Raw genomic sequence first — 14534 nt, forward strand, 5'->3', positions numbered from 1 at the left:
GAATATAGTGTGGATACCATAATCTTAGATTCGTAGATGACTTTGTCGAAGTGATTCATGGGAACCTTACACATAATTATTTGAGAATCATATAGAAAGATGTAAATTAAACCAGTGTTTATTAATATCGATAGATTGGAGAATGAATAGAAATGGGATTTTAGCTTTAACATGTAAGGACAGGGAGGTCAGGCAGCAGATAAAGGTTAAAGATATTCTGATGACGATTGAAAGAATAAATGGGCAAGGCAAGGCAGTTTCGCCCCTCCCTCGCCGCGCATGCGGCATGACGTCATGCGAGATAGAGTGGGAGGAGAAGGAGAGGGGGAAACGGTAGAGAGGGAAAGAAGTAAAGTAAAGTTGGGGGCATACGCTATAGCAGCGCGTGGCCTCGGTACTCATCTCCGTGACATTAACCCTTGAGCCTGTGGTAGGAGGGAGCCCATTACCCCGGGACACAGGGCCAGTGTGACATCCGGGTTACCACAATTTATCTTCCCTAGGTTTCTCCAGGTACCCATTTATCGACCAGCCCGAATGAGTGGATGAACAGCTGGGTGAGCTGCACGCCGACTGCCCGGGCCGGGATTCGAACCCGGGCCCGTGGAGTAGAAGCCAGGCACGCTGACCACTAGAGAGAGAGAGAGAGAAAGAAAATTAAGATCCTAGTGCAATTTATTCGGTTTTGCAGAAACTACAATGCCAAACACTTAAGAATTTAAGTTAAGCCATTGGTTAGGTGTTTTTTGATACACGAGTATGATGACTTTAATTGGATGTGACGGTACTTTAGTGATATGGAGAAAATAATTGTTTATCTATTGGTAAAATATCTAATTGTGGAAACACTTAAACGAAGCGGAAAGGAAAGTGTAAAGTACCAGTTTTTACCATGGAAAATAATATAGGTATACACATTCATGACAATCTTAATAGCATGCCTGAAAGTTTTCCGGAAAAAAATATTGAGGCTATTATGAACAGTGTCCAACTAGAACCGACGATACATGACACGCTTAGGTCGGAGGACAAAATGCAGACTGACTGTCACTGACGCCCGCCGTTGAGATTCAAACCCTGCTGTCCGGCGCTATGTCGCGTGACGTCACTACTAGGCCCCCCCCAGCGTGAAACTACTATGCGTAGTTATTTTTACCATGGAAATGGGCTTGTACATTTCATATCAAATTATATTAATAACTAATAGAAAACCAAAGGAACAGCTCAGGACAAATAGAGAACCAGATGGGTAACTGAATTTTAAGCATTTGCTGGAGCACGAATGAGTTCTACAGACATTAGTAGAGGTCTATATTCTATAGTGCCTCCGTGTTGTAGGGGTTACCATACAACAAATTAGCAGTCTCGGGGTCTATTCGAAGCATGGGCAGTTGGTGCACAGTTCACCCAGCTGTTCATCCTCACTTTCAGGCTGGTCAATGAATGGGTACCTAGGGAAACTTGGAGAAGGTAAACTGTAGTAATCCGGATGTCATTTCTGCCCTGTGTCCCGGGGAAATTGGTTCTTACCCCCCTTAGTTTCAAGGGCCAAAGAAACGGATGAGCACCGAGGTCACGCGCAGTCATAGCATATGCCCCCAGCTTTACCTTTATTTTAATGTTTCAAAGTTAACCAGTAATATGCTATTATAGTATGTTTCATTCCGGCTGGCCACCAACAGAGCGGGAATTTTGATGGATGTGGCACCTGCGCATTTCTAGTTCGTGTATGCGTGAAAATCATCTGCTGTGATAGACATTCAAGGTTATTTTTCAATAATATAATTGAATATTTATGTATACAAAAAATAAACCTGTCGTTTGCATCGATGATCTAACATACAAGCACGCGAAAAGACAAGATTGTATTAAATAACATCGGCACATCATGCTCGAACGATCTGTGTTTTTTCAAATTCTTTGAGTGATAGCTCATTTCAGGTATATTAAAAGACATCTGGCTCTGCAAGTGCAAATAAAGGGTATATTTATAATTTACTGCATGTAAATAACGATTAATAACATGGAAGAGTATAACTGTTGAATGCGATGCTAGGCTATTTCGAATATTAGGCTACCCATGTTATTTACATGCAACACGTCAAAATTCCTTATGTATAGACACTTGCAGAGTCGCATGTCACTTAATTTATGTAGCCTATGCCTGAATGAGATGAAATATGAGTATCTGAAAGGCTATAGATCATTCGAGTATGATCAGACTATGCTGTTTGATAAAAAAGTTGTTCCTTCCTGTGCTTGTATGGTAATTATCGATGAAAATCTTCTGTGTTTCTGGTTGAGTTTTTTTTGTATACACTAACATTTAAATATATCTCTGAAAATATGAAGTTGATCTTCACGCAATAACGAACCCACAATGCGCAGGTGCCACATCTACGTTCGCAAGTGGCCAGAAGGAATGAAACGGACTATCGTAGTTAATTTTAAAACTTACTAATAGCAAGTGGTGATAATTATAAAGCTGCTAAATTGTAGCCTTTAGTGAGATTCTAGATTTAACTTCAAAAGGACTTGCCAGTGTAGTCATTGGGGTTATTATTTAGCCATTGATGATAAATATTAGTTATATGTGGAAATACATTTCTGGTGTATATACGTATTCATTAAAAATAATTGTGTACACCTTTTTACAGTTGCATCATAACTGTATTAAGATGCCTGGTCAGTGAAAACAATCAGCAAATCAAAAAATAAATAAATAATTGTACAATATAAATAGGACAAGTCTTTATCTAATTAAGATCCAAAGTTTTTAAATTGCAGCAGTAGATCGAGATGATAACCCTCGCTTCAAATTTGGTCAGCTTATAGAGCCAAAGTGGAGGCTCCTACTTTATTTGAACATCTTGTTATTTATGACTGGTTGGGATGCGAAGTTTTGGATGCTCATTTTTTCCAATCAGTATTCTCATTCAAATAGAGAAAAATCTAATTTTGTAATCCGTCAATGTAGAATGCCAGTTTTAGGTGAATGGTGTTTTCAACTGATCATACATATGTGTGTGGATGTGTGTGTGTGTGTGTGTGTGTGTGTGTGTGTGTGTGTGTGTGTGTGTGTGTGTGCTTAATTTTGATGATTTATAAGATAATGAAAGGCTTACATAAGTGATGTGAGTACACGAGGGAAACACACGAGGGTAGGAGGGGACTGGTAATTGTCGCTTTTCAGGAATGTCGTTACCTACTTATTGAATGCACTGAAAGGCTTTGGCCGGCGAGAAGGTGCCGTGTAGATGATATATAAAAACTCTGCAGTGGCTGGATCCCTCACATGTCCTGATCAACATGAGCGGACAGCGTCTGGTTCGGCTGGCCTTCCTGGCAGCAGTGTGGGAGGTAAGGTTGCGACATAGTCAAAAGCATCGAGGCTGTTATGAAATCTTTATAATTTTGAGTTTATGATTCACCGTGTTCTGGTTCCTTTCCATAATGCAAATTACTGTGTGTGTGTGTGTGTGTGTGTGTGTGTGTGTGTGTGTGTGTGTGTGTGTGTGTTCATCCACGGTCTGGTCACATGCCTGTACCCTTCCGGAAATAGCTCTCTTTTGAATTCGCAGGAGCGAAGACAAAAGACAGTAACCACTCCTGTCAGCGAAAAAAAAAATAATAATAATAAAGTGGCTGAGCGCAACTCGAACCTCAGATTGCCGGGTGACAGGCCAAGGTGGTATCCACTGAACTATGAAGCTATGGAGTGTGTGTGTATCGGTCTGTGTGTGTGTGTGTGTGTGTGTGTGTGTTCGAGCGTGCGTACATGCGTGCGTGCATGTGTGTGTGTGTGTGTGTGTGTGTGTGTGTGTGTGTGTGTGTGTGTGTGTGTGTGTGTGTGTTATCACAAAAGTCTGCTTGCATGAAAGTACCAACACTTTAATTTTCTTATAGGAAACCCTTTTTATGAATCCAGGTAGTGTGTGGTGGTGTCGTGGGTGGGGAGTGGCGGCAGGGGACAGGGCTGGCTTGTGATGAAACTCTGAACCTTGACTTCTCTGGCCCCGAGCCACAAGTGGAATGTTCTTCACCATGTGAAGACAGTGTGAAGGTAAGTCTAGTCAGAGTAATTTTGTCAAAGGCACCATGACACAAATATGTTTGTAGTTCACTTGCTTGATGTAAATTTGTTTATGCCTGACGGTGCTGTGGCTGCCAGCTCACCAGAGTTCTTCCCTCAGACATGGTCAGCCGGACCGCTGTTCAGGCGGGAGGCTCGCCTGACTGAGCAGGGCTACATGGTGAGGCAGGAATACCGCCAGGACGGCACGATCACCTGCTCCCTCGTCAGCGACGTGCCAGGTCAGTCGAATTGGGCAACCGTCACAAGACGATTTGAGATAAAATTATTTCTTTTTTGTACAAAACGTCGCATGTTAAACTAAAACTTTTCCTTCTTTCAATCGTAATAAACAGATGCGGGGTGACTTTCCGGTTTTCATAAGCTTTTTGAGGTGATACAGCTCGAAGCAATTGGCTCACAGACTTGGGTTGAACAGATTCTTGCTGACAAAAAGCTACCCAAAACCAATGCAGCCGATTTCTTTCGAAGCTCAAGAAGCTGCGAGCTTTGCGGATTATGTAAGATCTTTGTGGTGCTCTACTTTGTCAAAGACTCAGTCTGAGTTAAAGATTACACAGCGCGACAGTGACGGAATGCTAACGATTTGCTTATGTTAAAATGCAGAAACTTTAGTTCGGAATATGGCCCTTTTCGGAAAACAAAAGCAATCTGAGACATAACATAAATAATGAGCACAGACCCACAGACAAACACACAGGGCCTGGAGCGAAATTGCTTGCTGCGAGCTTATTCGTAACACTGAATAATAAAACATTAAACTAGTAAGTAGTGTAAAATAAAGGAAAAAATACTAAGCAAAAAGCAGATACATATACGCCTCTAAGAAGGCATAACACTGGGAATAAAACGTGAAATCTCACGCAGTACTCCTCTCGTTGGGGCAGTGACACACGCACAATCTCACATCCCTTTCCCAGATGGAGACTGCCGCCGCCTGGGAGCTTTGTTCTAAAAAAAAAAAAAAAAACGGAAATGATGAAATATAGGAGTCCATTATACTCGGGGCTTACCTATATAGTAAAATGGTGTTGGTGATGATGATAATAAAACCAATGATGCTATTCTTGAAGCACTGTTCATAATAATAATAATAATAATAATAATAATAATAATAATAATAATAATAATAATAATAATAATAATAAAAATAATAATAATAATAATAATAATAATAATAATAATTATTATTATTATTATTATTATTATTATTATTATTATTATTATTATTATTATTATAATGATAAAACTTTCAGAAGTGCAAGACCTTCAATCAGCCCTTCAATCTGAGGCCTGTACCTCTGTCTCCGGAGGTCCTGATGTGACCACTGTCCCCGGCAGCTCTGAGGTGTCCACTGTCTCCGGAGGTCCTGATGTGACCACTGTCCCCGGCAGCTCTGAGGTGTCCACTGTCTCCGGAGGTCCTGATGTGACCACTGTCCCCAGCAGCTCTGAGGTGTCCACTGTCTCCGGAGGTCCTGATGTGACCACTGTCCCCGGCAGCTCTGAGGTGTCCACTGTCTCCGGAGGTCCTGATGTGACCACTGTCCCCAGCAGCTCTGAGGTGTCCACTGTCTCCGGAGGTCCTGATGTGACCACTGTCCCCAGCAGCTCTGAGGTGTCCACTGTCTCCGGAGGTCCTGATGTGACCACTGTCCCCAGCAGCTCTGAGGTGTCCACTGTCTCCGGAGGTCCTGATGTGACCACTGTCCCCTGCAGCTCTGAGGTGTCCACTGTCTCCGGAGGTCCTGATGTGACCACTGTCCCCGGCAGCTCTGAGGTGTCCACTGTCTCCGGAGGTCCTGATGTGACCACTGTCCCCGGCAGCCCTGAGGTGTCCACTGTCTCCGGAGGTCCTGATGTGACCACTGTCCCAGGCAGCTCTGAGGTGTCCACTGTCTCCGGAGGTCCTGATGTGACCACTGTCCCAGGCAGCTCTGAGGTGTCCACTGTCTCCGGAGGTCCTGATGTGACCACTGTCCCAGGCAGCTCTGAGGTGTCCACTGTCTCCGGAAGTCCTGATGTGACCACTGTCCCCGGCAGCCCTGAGGTGTCCACTGTCTCCGGAGGTCCTGATGTGACCACTGTCCCAGGCAGCTCTGAGGTGTCCACTGTCTCCGGAGGTCCTGATGTGACCACTGTCCCAGGCAGCTCTGAGGTGTCCACTGTCTCCGGAGGTCCTGATGTGACCACTGTCCCAGGCAGCTCTGAGGTGTCCACTGTCTCCGGAGGTCCTGATGTGACCACTGTCCCCAGCAGCTCTGAGGTGACCACTGTCTCCGGAGGTCCTGATGTAACCACTGTCCCCAGCAGCTCTGAGGTGTCCACTGTCTCCGGAGGTCCTGATGTAACCACTGTCCCCAGCAGCTCTGAGGTGACCACTGTCTCCGGAGGTCCTGATGTGACCACTGTCCCCAGCAGCTCTGAGGTGTCCACTGTCTCCGGAGGTCCTGATGTGACCACTGTCCCCAGCAGCTCTGAGGTGTCCACTGTCTCCGGAGGTCCTGATGTGACCACTGTCCCTGGCAGCTCTGAGGTGTCCACTGTCTCCGGAGGTCCTGATGTGACCACTGTCCCCAGCAGCTCTGAGGTGTCCACTGTCTCCAGTGGTCCTGATGTGACCACTGTCCCCAGCAGCTCTGAGGTGTCCACTGTCTCCGGAGGTCCTGATGTGACCACTGTCCCCAGCAGCTCTGAGGTGTCCACTGTCTCCGGAGGTCCTGATGTGACCACTGTCCCCAACAGCTCTGAGGTTACCACTGTCTCCGGAGGTCCTGATGTGACCACTGTCCCCGGCAGCTCTGAGGTGACTACTGTCCACGGCAGTTCTCCTGGTATGACTGAAAGTACCATCACTTCTAATCCACTGAGTACGATTGTAGTGACTGGATCCACTCAACCTAATGGTGGCAAGGAAGATACCTCTGAAACAGAAAGTTCCACATTTGAGACATCAACTATTCAAGACTGTGCTGAGAACAAGGACACTACGGAATCATTGACCCAGTCTGATATCGATATTCTCAAAGCGTCCACCATCGCTCCAACCACAATACTGCCCACAACTCTGCCGCCTACAACACTACCACCCACAACACTACCACCCACAACACTACCACCTACAACTCTACCGCCTACAACACTACCACCCACAACACTACCACCCACAACACTACCACCCACAACACTGCCACCCACAACACTACCGCCTACAACACTACCACCCACAACACTGCCACCCACAACACTACCACCCACAACACTACCACCCACAACACTACGACCCACAACACTACCACCCACTACCACCACAACAACAACAACCACCACTCCTCGCCCCACCACTGTTTCGTACGGCTGTCCCAGCGGCTGGAAGCTGTTTGATCAGTCGTGTTACTACGTGTCGACGAACACAGGTAGTTGGGAAGACGGAAGAAGTTTATGTCGGTCTAAAGGCGGCAGTTACGTCAAAATCACCGGAGTGGATGAGTTCAACTTCGTAAAAAGTGAGTTTAAATGTTAAATATCATTTATATATGTCACTAAATACTTTTGTCCTTCTTCTTAAATTCATTCATTGAATAAATTAATAGCATTTTTTTTATAATTTATTATAATGTAGTCGATCAACTGTTGTCATGTCTCCGCCACTATGAGTTTACCTGTTCTTTCCCACTTAGGTCTTGTAACTGTCAACACGTGGATTGGTCTCAATGACAGAGATACGGAGGGACGCTATATCTGGGACTCCGACGGCAGTGCTGTCTCGTACAAAAAGTATTTGAAGTGTCTTCTCAAGCTTTTGACAGATTATATTTGTTCTATAACCCATAGATTATTTTTTTAAAAATAACTCTACAATTAAGAAAGGTTTCGACAATTCGTATGCCAATTCATGTTTTATTTGTAATTTTTTATGTATCTCTAACTCCTAATAATGAACGCCTTCTAATCAGTTGGGGTAGCGGAGAACCAAACGACGACAGCCTCTTTAATGTCGCCGTAGAAGACTGTGTCGAACTCCACGAAAACAAAGGATTCCTTTGGAACGACGAAAGTTGTGGATCATCCAGAAGGTAAGCAGATCGGTGTTTGCACTTATATATTCTTGTTGATTGCACTTATTTTCATTTGAAGAAGTGGGTTAACATTAGCAGCTGGATCAACACCATCTCTTCATTGTTTTTTTTTCTTTTGCAAACATACCGAAATACAGGGAGTCACGGACTTTCCAGATTAGCAGATTTTTTGGATCACCATAAGGGGGCATCAAAATGTTTAAACTTACCATTGCTAAACGTTTACCATAATCGGTGAGGCAACTGAAAATATTCAGTACCTGCCTTAGATTTTTACTACACTTTGTATGGCACATTTAAGCGTCACATCTAAGAAATAAACCTAAACAAGTTATATGAAGACGTTTACTACATGTCATCAATGGACGCACCGTTGGCGGTAGTCACGATGTGTGCCATTTTTCTTTTTCGACTTAAGTTGCTTAATCATACAGAATGCGAATTATTGAATGCTTGCTTCAATAAAGATCAAGAATTGAAAATATGAAACGGGTAATAAAAACGACCATAACTACGTAGCTATAAGCAGCAGCAGCAGCTGTTACTGCTCAGCTTATTCGCTTTTGTTAATTGTTGTCTATAGCGCCTGTAGGCTTTCTTGAGGGGCCTCTTGGGTGATCTCAGCCCGTTAGTGGCGCAGGGGAGTTTTATGTATAATGGCTGCCGTTTTATATGACTTGCTTGGGCCATGCTGCCCCCTGGTGCTCCTCTTGAACGAAGTCGCTGAAGTTAGAGTTAATTAAGGATCTGGGCAGCATGTGGGTTATCTTCCACCACTCGGCGATGGTTTGAAAAATCATCGTGTTTCGGCGGGACTCGAACCTTGGTCCACGAGCTCACCACGCCAGCACGCTGACCACTCGGCCACCGCCTCCTTTGTCGGCGGGGATAAGGCAATGTACATCTTTTTTTCTTGGCAATGTTGATTTAAACCTACCTCCTCCTCTTCCCCGTAGTAGGTGGTATAGTAGGAGCCATAATGGTGGAAGAATACAGATAAAACTTCGAAATCGGGAGACAACAGTAAAACGGACAGCCCGGTGAGTAAACGTGCAAGGAACTGGGTGAGTCTCACGAGTGTCAGCGTGGGTGTGGAATTTGATACATCGGTGCACAGCTTTCTTTTTTCATCTTTTTTTTTTGTATGTTTAGATTTTAACCCCGATTATTCTAGATGTAACCCAAAAAGATAAAAATTGACCATCGGCTGAAAATTTCTATATATCCATTGAGATTTCCGAAGCATTCGGCACCGGATTATCGGACTTTAACTGTAGTTTCCTCGCTAAATTAGCTTCCTCGAGGTTAGGCGTTTTGTATTGTCTTTGTCAGTTCTTTTTCCCCTCACACACGCTTTCATATACAAGAGTCCTGTCCGCCCTCGTATGTAGTATACATCTCATGTATGGGAGGTGAGGACTCCACACTCACAGCTCTCTCGGACAGCATGGAGTCATAACTTCTTCGTCTCATCAACTCCCCAACTCTTACTACCAGTCTTTCACCTCTTAAACTCTGCCTCAATGTTGAATCTCTTTCTAGCTTCTACCAATATTTCCGTGCTGACTGATCCTCTGAACTTGCTAACTGCATGCCTCCCCCTCTCCCACGATCCCGCTGCACACGACTCTCCACTCTTGCTCATCCTTATTTTATCCAAATCCCTTATGCAAGAGTCAACCACCATCTTCATTCTTTTATCCCCTCCCCTGGTAAACTCTGGAACAGCCTTCCTTGGCCTGTATTTCTTCCTGCCTATAACTTGACCTCTTTCAAGGGAGGAGTGTCAAGACACCTCGTTCCCCGAAACTGACCTCTCTTCTGGTTTCTCGTTCTGTTTTATTTGGTTGGAGCAGCTTCTAGCTGGCCTTTTTCTTCCTGTCTTTGTTTTTTGTCTCTGAGATGCCTCTCTTGCAGTAAAAAAATAGTTAGGTGCAAATAATGGTCATAATAATGATGTGTCTGACACAAGTCTTTGCTTTCTAAACTACCATCCTACGGATTCTATCCCTCTCTCTGTATCTTTATCTCCAGTTTCCTTTCCGGTCGTTCTATCTCTGCTGTGGTAGTCTGCCATTGGTAGACGATCACTGTTTTTCCCATAAACCTATCAACAGTGGTGTCCCGCAGGGTTCTGTCCTATCTCCCACTCACTTTCTGTTCCCATCAATGATCTTCTTTCAACAACAAACTGTCCTATCCACTCGTACGCTGATGACGCTACTTTGCTATATTTAACGTTTTTCAACAGAAGACCATCCCAACAGGAATTACAGGACTCCAGACTGGAGGCTGCAGAAAGCTTAACCTCAGATCATGCTATCATTTCTCATTGGGGGAGGAGGAACGCCTGAAAATCTCAATTTTTCCAACTATCAACTCGACACAGTCTTCCAAACACCTATCCCCTATTCTTCGACAACACTCAGCTGTCACCTTTTTCTACACTAAATATCCTCGGTCTATCCTTAACTCAAAATCTTAACTGGAAATTTTACATCTCCTCTCCTACTAAATCAGCTTCCTCGACGTTGGGCGTTCTGTATCGTTTCCGCCAGTTCTTTCCCCCGCACAGATGCTGTCCATGTACAGGGGCCTTGTCCGCCCTCATATGGAGTATGCATCTCACATGTGTGTGTGGGGGGGGGGGGGCTCACATATACAGCCCTTTTGGACAGAGTTGAGTCTAAGGCTCTTCGTTTCATCAACTCCCCTCCTCTTACTGACAGTCTCCTATCTCTTAAAATCCGCCGCAATTTTGCATCTCTTCTATCTTCTACCGATACTTTCATGCTGACTGCTCTTCTGAACTTGCTGTCTGCATGCCTCCCTCCTCCCACGGCCCCGCTGCACCTGACTTTCTACTCTTGCTCACTTCTATATTGTTCAAATCCCTTACCCAAGAGTTAACCAGCATCTTCATTCTTTTATCCCTTCTGCTGGTAAACTCTGGAACTCCCTTCCTTTGTCTGTATTTCATCCTGCCTATGACTTGACCTCTTTTAAGAGAGGGGTGTCAAGACACCTCTTTTCCAAAATTGACCTCTCTTTTGGCCTCTTACCCTGTCTCGTTTTGTAGGAGCAGCGACTATCAGGCTTTTTTGTTGATTTTTTTCCCCTTGAGTTGTCTCCCTTTCTGTAAAAAAAAGAAATAGGTACGTAGATCTTACAAGTGACAACGCATGAATGGTTCTTAATGACAGAGGGACGGAGGGAAGCTATGTCTGGTACTCCGGCGGCAGTGTTGTCTCGTTCAAAAATATCTGAATTGCCTTCTTCAGCTTTTGACAGATTGTATTTTGTTTTATAATCCAGAGATTATATATAAAAAATAATAGACAACAATTAGCAAAGGTACTCTCGTTCATCCCTTTACCGTCCGAATCCCTCAAGCAAGAGCTAACCAGAATCTTCATTCTTTCATTCCTTTCTGGGATGGAACAGCCTTCCTTCGTCTGTATCTCCTCCTGCCTACGACTTGACCTCCTTCAAGAGGAAAGTATCAAGATACCTCTCCACACGAAACTGATCTCTCTTTTAGCCACTCATTTGTACTTGCATTCATTGGGCCAGTGATTAGCGGGCTATTTTTCTCTCATTTGTGTTTGCCCTTGAGCTGCCTTCTTTACTAAAAAAAAAAAAAAAGAAGAACGATACAAGCAGCTTACGACGAAAGAAGATTTTAATTAACATTTTTCAAATTTTACAATAGGCTTTAATCTTCTTTGGAAAGTGATGGTCATTGTAACATGTTAGCCTGTTGATTTAAACCATACTATATCTCATTGAATTCGGCGGCTGTTCTCCTTTGCATCTTGCCAAAAACTCAACCCCAAGATCCTTGGAGTACTCTTTTTTTATTATTCATATTAAAAGTACAACACCGAAATACCGTGTAGGGCTGTCAATAATCGGTAGAAGCGATCGGATTGTTGAAAAATATCGAGGTTATGACGGTGTGCTGAAATGTGCTAAATCCTTGCCTTAGAACACTCATACACCAACAAAAGACTACACACACACACACACACACACACACACACACACACATACATATCATATATATATATATATATATATATATATATATATATATATATATATATATATATATATATATATATATATATATATATATATATATATATATATATATATATGTGTCTGAACGGATAGCAAGACGGCCCCGCGTTCAGGAGGACGCGAGTTCAATCCCCGACCGGTGCCACCAAGCTGAGATTTTTCAGCCGCCGCAGAGTAGCTTAAAACTACCCACATGCTGTCCAGAAGACCACCTTTCAACCCGGACTCTAGATTCTAGGATTAAAGATGAGCTCCGGGAGGGCAGCATGAGCCAATGCAAGATGGCGCCACTATAAACACTCGCCTGCGCCAGAACGGGCTGGACCGACCATTAGGATCCACCGGAACGAAGCCTTGGACCGACCATCAGGATCCACCGGGAAGAAGCCTACCGGCGCAATAGGCCACGACGTAAAAAAAAAATATAAAAAATATATATATATATATATATATATATATATATATATATATATATATATATATATATATATATATATATATATATAGAGAGAGAGAGAGAGAGAGAGAGAGAGAGAGAGAGAGAGAGAGAGAGAGAGAGAGAGAGAGAGAGAGAGAGAGAGAGAGAGAGAGAGAGAGAGGTGTGTGTGTGTGTGTGTGTGTGTGTGTGTGTGTTTTATTAACTAAACGTAACACTGTATTTCTAGTACAATGACTAATTCCATTTCGTGCCTCGCGTCCATCAGGTTTGCCTGTGAAAGAGCTGCATACGTGTACACGGGTTAAGTCACGAAACCAGCCGCCAGCAGTCCCGGGGCGTGAAAAATATATTCCTGCAGTTTATGATGAACAGGTATTTGAACGACGAGACGGGACACTTCGAGATATAAATAATAATTGTCTGAAGCAACTGAGGGGAAAGCAAAGGCCGGATAGAGCCGCAGCACCATCGCCGTGATCAGCGAGAGTTTGAGAGGGTCGTCTACAGGCCGCGACCTTCCTCCGCAAGTACAACCACCACCGATCTTCATCATCTTAAAAGAAAAAAAAAGTGTTATAAGTAGATTTTCCGCGTATATTTGTCACCAACAATATAATATAATGTAAAGATTTCCTTCTCGGGTAAAATGTATATTTGCTTCACATTATTATTCGAAGTGTTAGTTAGGGTTCAATCCATATATGAATAAAAGGTATTGATTCGGGAGCAAAGAGTCCTTTTTATTGACGTCAACATTTAAGGATATGGATTGCAATAAAGATTGAAAATATATATACTAATGCATTCCAGTTCGTATTGAGTTGCCCCATTTATACTAACCATCGTCAGGGTGCATGGCAGATAGTGTGGTAGTTTATAAAGCCACCTGCACTGCAACTGGTGTGATTTGTTGCCTTTGCGGGGTTTTGAAAAGACGAACACGATTCTCTTGGGCATGGAGCCAAATGGAAGGCTTTGAAGTGAGGCGCTGGGCGTGTGGGGCAAGGCAACGCTATACCTTGCCTACATGCTGGGGGAGTGCGGCGTGCTTATGTGGCAGAGAGAGAGAGAGAGAGAGAGAGAGAGAGAGAGAGAGAGAGACCGCGACTCCTGGAGGTGGTGCAGACCGCCCCTCCTCCACGCTGACCGCACACCGCTATACTCCCCCCTGTAGGGAGTAGGGTGTGTGATGTGACCCGACCAGCCACCAGGGTGGCCCTGACACTCCCCCCAGCGGCGGGCCATTGCCCGCTCATCAACATATATGCACACATTTACAATATGTAAGATGTAAAAATAAATAGAGAGAGAGAGAGAGAGAGAGAGAGAGAGAGAGAGTATTCCTGATGTCCATTACTGTTTAGATTCTGTATGATATTTTAGTCATTACAACACCGGCGGCAGGATGCAAGTCTTAGATGAAATGAAGTAATTTGTGCTAAGTGGCGATTGATTTGTTTCTTGACTTTCGACATATTGAGGGTATTAAAGTTTGCAACAGTCATTGCCAGTAATCAGAGAAAAACATAAATGCTGTCTTTAGTGATGATGTGTTGTTATCGTTCCGTTGTGGCAAAGGTGGTGAGAAAACTGCCACAAAGAATGGGGTATTCCGTTTTCCGCCGGTTTATACTGTTTCTCTTTTGGGAGAAAGCCAAGTGGAAAATATGATAAGGAATTGCGCTCAGGGAAGAAAAAGGTTGTGGAATAGAGGGAAAGTGGACACGGTTAAAACTGAATATTGAGTCAAAAGGACGCCCACTTGGAAGAATAAAGATTGTTAAATCGTAAGAAAGGGGACTAATGACATTGATTATTTATTGGTAAAAACACAATCGCC

At 43.8% G+C, this 14534-nt stretch overlaps 1 protein-coding gene across 50 annotated transcripts; it reads left to right on the forward strand.

The window, feature by feature from the left end:
- The first annotated feature begins 3261 nt into the window (after positions 1 to 3261).
- On the forward strand, positions 3262 to 13425 carry LOC127004022 (mucin-1-like). Of its 50 annotated transcripts, none has more exons than XM_050871593.1 (11): positions 3262 to 3360; positions 3929 to 4063; positions 4194 to 4314; positions 5350 to 5765; positions 5820 to 6378; positions 6541 to 6575; positions 6630 to 6683; positions 6738 to 7599; positions 7774 to 7870; positions 8050 to 8169; positions 12960 to 13425. In XM_050871593.1, the coding sequence occupies exons 1-11, from the start codon at positions 3310 to 3312 to the stop codon at positions 12997 to 12999; spliced, it is 2490 nt and encodes an 829-aa protein (XP_050727550.1). In that variant the 5' UTR covers positions 3262 to 3309; the 3' UTR covers positions 13000 to 13425. The 50 variants fall into 50 exon arrangements, with proteins under 50 accessions (XP_050727550.1, XP_050727594.1, XP_050727303.1 ...); XM_050871637.1 differs by having other exon boundaries at positions 6846 to 7599; XM_050871346.1 differs by having other exon boundaries at positions 5820 to 6683; positions 6738 to 6791; positions 6846 to 7599.
- Positions 13426 to 14534: the final 1109 nt, after the last annotated feature.

The sequence above is a fragment of the Eriocheir sinensis genome, chromosome 3, assembly GCF_024679095.1.
Source record: "Eriocheir sinensis breed Jianghai 21 chromosome 3, ASM2467909v1, whole genome shotgun sequence".
NCBI classification, from domain to species: domain Eukaryota; kingdom Metazoa; phylum Arthropoda; class Malacostraca; order Decapoda; family Varunidae; genus Eriocheir; species Eriocheir sinensis.

Bases quoted from the DNA above. Each gene is read 5' to 3' on its own strand.
- LOC127004022 (XM_050871239.1), top strand. From the start codon at position 3,310: ATGAGCGGACAGCGTCTGGTTCGGCTGGCCTTCCTGGCAGCAGTGTGG. The intron at 5,766-5,819 runs GTGTCCACTGTC...TGCAGCTCTGAG, and splicing joins CTGTCCCCAGCAGCTCTGAG to GTGTCCACTGTCTCCGGAGG. The intron at 8,170-12,959 runs GTAAGCAGATCG...CGCGTCCATCAG, and splicing joins AGTTGTGGATCATCCAGAAG to GTTTGCCTGTGAAAGAGCTG.